Source organism: Lampris incognitus, chromosome 2 (genome assembly GCF_029633865.1).
Source record: "Lampris incognitus isolate fLamInc1 chromosome 2, fLamInc1.hap2, whole genome shotgun sequence".
Classification (NCBI taxonomy): domain Eukaryota; kingdom Metazoa; phylum Chordata; class Actinopteri; order Lampriformes; family Lampridae; genus Lampris; species Lampris incognitus.
Genome location: NC_079212.1, coordinates 146,312,856 through 146,318,552, shown reverse-complemented (window position 1 = coordinate 146,318,552; position 5,697 = coordinate 146,312,856). Strand labels below are relative to the sequence as shown.

The 5,697-nt window shown below is 43.6% G+C and overlaps 1 protein-coding gene across 1 annotated transcript in view; it reads left to right on the top strand.

The window, feature by feature from the left end:
* The window catches only part of syn2b (synapsin IIb), a 154,473-nt gene that overhangs the window by 124,788 nt on the left and 23,988 nt on the right, over window positions 1-5,697 (top strand). The window contains exons 6-8 of the mRNA XM_056272879.1: window positions 2,345-2,407; window positions 4,712-4,854; window positions 4,945-5,019. Of these exons, the coding sequence (XP_056128854.1) occupies window positions 2,345-2,407; window positions 4,712-4,854; window positions 4,945-5,019 (281 nt within the window). The remainder of the gene's footprint in view (window positions 1-2,344; window positions 2,408-4,711; window positions 4,855-4,944; window positions 5,020-5,697) is intronic.

The following is a 5,697-nucleotide window of genomic DNA, read 5'->3' as shown; positions in this document are numbered from 1 at the left end:
CTCTGGTCCTGAATGCTGAGAGGAACACACACAGGGAGCCTCTTATGTAGTCACCAACGTGCAGACATGTGAAAGGACCGCCTCTTTGACAGAAAGAAAAAAAAACATCTCATCACCGCTTTCATCACCATTCTCCTCCTCTCATCCCACACGCGTCGACCTCCCCCTTCTCCTCCTCCTCCTCCTCCTCTTCCTCCTCCTCCTCCTCCCACTGGCTTTGGCTGACAAATACCACCGTCCGACTTTTTTAAGTCTGAGCTGAAACGAGCATAAATTAAATGGACTGCACAGTGTTTTCATGTCCTTTACTACGAGTCAAGTTTATGGGCGACTGAGAAAAGTTCCCACATACAAGGAGTGAGACTGCAGGAGGCTTCAGGATACAAACGCAAAAGCATGAAGCAAATGTTCTGACGGTGACACAACAATGAACACCTAATGTTAATCTACACCAGACTCTGTGTGGGACTACTTTGGGGTGGACTAAGTTGAGAAGATGAATTAAACAAGGCAGCACTTAACCCCAAACCACCTTCCCCAGTCCAGCTGCTCAGGGGCCACCAGTGGAGACGGTGGTTGTACTGGGCAGCTCCCAGGTGTCCATGTGCAGCAGGGTGTTGCTGTAAAGCAGCACATGTGCTCAGCGTGCTACACTGGGTAAATAAAGGTTCAAAAGAGCTTGACTCACTTGGAATAGACGTGTATATTGTGTGTGATCACATGAAATGTCATAATGAGGTAAACTGGCAGATTTGGGTTTGCTAAGTCAAAACTGATGATGATGATGATGATGATGGCACTCTGTGTTTCATGATTATCATTATTCATTATTATTGCTTCCAGTGTGGGAAGATGGTGGCGAAAATTCATGTTTACAACGGCCTCCCCCAGTACCGTCCATGCAGTGTCTTTGTCCACATCTGCGTCTAAGTGTGTCTTTGTTTGATGGCTTGGAGAGCTGGCACTGGATCGGCTGGGAGAGCTTGGTCTGCTGCGTCCTGTGGGCCCAGGGACCACGGCCCTGCTGGAGCTGTGGCCGAAGAAGAAACACCGAGGGCGGTCTGACAGGAGGTGGAAGCGGGGCAGGCTAAGCTAACTGCTAGCCCATGCAGACCGGCAGTTCTGACAGTCATCCTGGCTGGCGTTTGTTCTCCTGGACAGTGATTTTTATTTTATTTTTTAGATATGTGTGTTAGTTTAGATATATGTGTTAGTTAGGATACGTGTGCTAGTTAGGATATGTGTGTTAGTTTGGATATATGTGCTAGTTAGGATACGTGTGTTCTTGTAGTTTTTGGATATGTTTTTGTGTCTTTGTGTAACACTTCTGTGGGCTGGAGCAAACGACGTTTTGTTTCATTTCATTTGCGCAAGTGCATGAAGTGAAATGACAAATAAAGTGTTTCTGATTGTGATTACATTGGTGGGAACTTGTGTCACAACACCAACAAAACTACAGTGACACGTCCACACGTCGAGAACAACGTCTGCGACTTCTTCTGTCTAACGCACACTGTCATGTAAACGTAAATGACCTTTCCATTAACTTGTGTTCTGTTTGGGTCAAAATGATCCGTTTGAAATTACAACTACTAACCATAAATGATGTTAATAAAAGTTAATATTAGTAATAAACGGTGTTAATATCAGTTAATGCTAGTAGTAATATTAGTAATAATATTAGTAATATGTGAGATAAGGATAAGACATACTGGGTATTTTTAGATAAATATTACAATTGTATCGCTATAAAATCCAAAGGTGGCTTGGGTCAATATGACCGGTGAACAATACCTCCGTTACTAGTTAGTGAACAGAACATGAGGCTTAATTGACACGCCCGCCGATAGCTTATCGCACAAAAGGAATCAAGTAAAGATATTAAGCTTGATAACATGCTTGACCCCGTCATCGTTCCTTTTATTTCTGCTATCACTTCAACTGTGTTGGTCCAAACTGAGCTGAGGAGTCGGTCTGTTGTGTCGACACGATCCAGTCCCTGTTCTGTCTTCACTGTTCACAGGGTTGACCGGGTTTCCTTGTTTAAACAAATAGACTTAGCTGTGTCAATATGCCGGGCTTAAAGCCTCCAGCCAGAGCAGGACTTTGCATCCGGGAAAGGAAGGAATGCAGGGTGGCCTCTTTTATTCCACCACAAGATGATCACCAGTCTTTTAGAATACAGCTGTTGAACTGAGAGCCAGCTGTTTATGAATGGGCGTGTCACCAGTTCATACAGCTTCCTGCTACGATCGACCAGAATAACGTCTATATGCACTGGCTCCATGTTGAAACAGCTGTTTATTCATTTAGCTCATTATTCATTTCGTCCCTTCTCTTCCAGATAACCACGCCCACTTTCCCAGTGGTGGTGAAGATTGGACACGCCCACTCTGGAATGGGGAAGGTATATCTATCTATCTGTTTGTCTGTCTGTCTGTCTGTCTGTCTATCTATCTATCTCTGTATCTATCTATCTGTCTCTCTATCTGTCTGTCTATCTATCTGTCTGTCTGTCTGTCTGTCTATCTAGATGTCTATCAGTAGTGTTAAATGTCTGTCGTTACTCATTGATCCACCCCACTCTGAATCACTCTGTCATACCTTGTGTTTTTACTGTTTTTCAAGACCTGACTAAACTTTCTAGCCAGACTTCACTCTTCCGTCATCTTTCATCCTGCTGTGTTATCTGTCACACACCCATACCTCACCACATGTGTAGACAGATGTAGACAGGTGTAAATGAGTATAGATAGGTGAGGACAGGTATACATATCTATTTCAGAGGCACTTATCTCCTTCCTGATGTTGCCTCGGTTTCAGACCAGGACGGTCAACATCTGCACACATTCTCACACTAAGAAGGCTGATGGAAGGAGTTAAAAGCCACAACAAGAAAGCAATAATCCTATTTGTAGACTTTCGAAAGGCATTTAACTCGATACACAGGGGAATAATGATGAAAAGCCTTAAAGCTTATGACGTACCACCAAAACTTCACAGTGCTATCAGCAAACTTTATGAGAACACCAGAGCGAGAGTCATGACACCGGATGGAGAAACAAGATTTTTCGAAGTAATCACAGGCATACTGCAAGGAGATACCCTAGCCCTGCATATCTTAGCTATAGCACTTGACTATGTCATGCGCAAAACTATCAGCAGCAGAGAAGAAGAGCTCGGCTTCCAACTACATAAGCGAAAGAATCGACGCGTCGCACCAATCACAATTACTGACCTGGACTTTGCTGATGGTCTTGCACTCCTTACGGAAGAAATTGAGCAAGCACAATGAATACTCACGCACCTCGAACCTGAAGCTGGAAAAGTAGGACTGCATTGCAATGCAAAGACAATAGAATTGCAAGCTTATAAACAAGAAGAACCGGTAATCATAAAAGCTAAAGATGGCACTACAATAAAGGAAGTAAAGAACTTTAAATACCTTGGAGCACTGACTGAAAGTCCAGAAAAGGACTTTGCTGTAAGGAAACCAATTGCCTGGAGTGCGTGCCATAAGTTGAGAAGAATATGGACCGCCACGCTGTCAAGGAAGATAAAAGTTAGACTTTTTGTGGCAACTGTTGAAACAGTTTTACTCTACGGCACCGAGACCTGGACAGTGACGGTGTCTCTGCAGAAACAGCTAGATGGATGCTATACTAGCATGCTTAGAATGGCCGTCAATGTATCATGGAAGAGACATCTGACAAATGTACAGCCATACGAAGAGCTCCCTGTGGTGTCCACACAAGTGCAACAGAGAAGGATGCGTCACACAGGCCACTGCATGCGTCACAGTGATGAAGCTGCCAACAAACTTGTGCTCCAGCAACCATCTGATGGAAGAACTCAACGTGGTTGAAGAAGAATCACCTATGTGGACAACCTATTGAGGGACACGGGTGGAGAATGTACAGGAGCTCAAAACGATCATGAAAGAGCGGGATAGTTGGAAATGCCCCGTGGAAGCAGTTATGGGGTGTCCTGATGGACGACCTAGGTGAGGTGAGGAGGTGGTGATATTGCCTTCCCCTCTATTATACTAATTTTGGGATGCTTGCTTGGTGAGAAAACTTCTGTGATAGTTTGCATGGGGCTTGTTGGTGGGCAAATGCGTTGAAACCCAAAAAAATGATAGCAGTCCTTAATACCAGACTAATGATAATTAGGGAACTCAATCTTTTCTTTTCACCCTCTGACCCCCATTTTAAAAGTGCTCAGGTTGATCAGCCTGGAGAAACCATTTTGCAGGTCTGGTAACATTATCCAGTTAAGCTAAATTAGCAAACTAGTGAGCTTTCAAAATGTACACGATTAACCAATTTCCACATGTTATTTTGCATGCGCTTTACACAAAGTGAGAGTGCAAAGTTAAAAAGAATGTGATAAAAGAAGAAAACAGAAATAATGAACCATGAAATAAATGAAAGATCACATAGTACAGACAGAACTTATTAATAGTATGAATATAACGTAGTTGTAATATGAAGTCTAAACTGATGACAAAAAAACAAGTCTACACTACAGCATGTATTGCTTCATGTTCCATGACTTCAGGTGATGACATCTCATTGAATTCTTGCCCAGGGCTGAAAACTTCCAAGCTGGTTTGAAACCTAAACTTTCATCGTCCTAAATCAATTCACCTCTTACCTGATCCTCTCTTCGTCCTGCACTGCATCGCTAAATGTCTGTTTCTTTACCGTAGGTGAAAGTGGACAATATCAGCGACTTTCAGGACATTGCCAGCGTGGTGGCCATCACTCAGACCTACACCACCACAGAACCCTTCATAGATGCCAAATACGACATCAGGATTCAGAAGATTGGCGCCGACTACAAGGCATACATGTATGTGTGGGTGTGTAGAGGTCTGGCTTGTTATTAATTGTGTATGTGTCTGTTGAATTAAATGCACCATTTTGTCTTTTTTTCTCCCAGGCGGACATCCATCTCTGGTAACTGGAAGAGCAACACTGGATCTGCCATGTTGGAACAAGTAGCCATGACTGAAAAGTGAGTGAGCGTCCTGTCAAAATAAATTACGAGTCCGCGATGGTGTAGCGGTCTAAGCATCGGCTTTGTGTCGATGCAGTTGCCCACTGGGGACTGGGTTTCGTGCCCCGGTCTCGTCAGATCCAACTATGGTCAGACTCGATGAAGCAGCAATCATTGGCAACGCTGTCTTCGGGAGGGGGGCGGAGTCGGCTTGTGTTCGTCACGTGATTGCGTCTCTGTGTTTGTCAGAAAAAAACAGTGGTTCGGCCTGGAGTCGCCTTGTCACGAAAGTGGGGAGGCGGTCTCCTTCGAGACTGCCGGCCGGAGAGATGCAGTTGGCGAATGCATGCAGTACGAGGGTGGGTGTTTGAATTAAAATAGGGATCGATTTGCCACTAAATTGAGAGAAAAAAGGGAAAAATCAGAAATAAATTAAAAAAAAAAATTACGTACATCCAGTCACTGTATCATAGACATCAACTCAAGGTTATTTATGTACTCCTAAATCACAGTGATGGTCTAAGAGAGCTTTACAATCACATTATATTCACATTCCATCCCCCAGAAACAGGTAAATACAGTAAATGGTAATAACATAGTGTATCCAAAAAAACATCATTGAAGACCCAGGACTCCAGAAGTAGCTTTTCTTTAGGTTTACCTGTCTTTGGCAGCTTCAACAAACAAAGTGAGAGA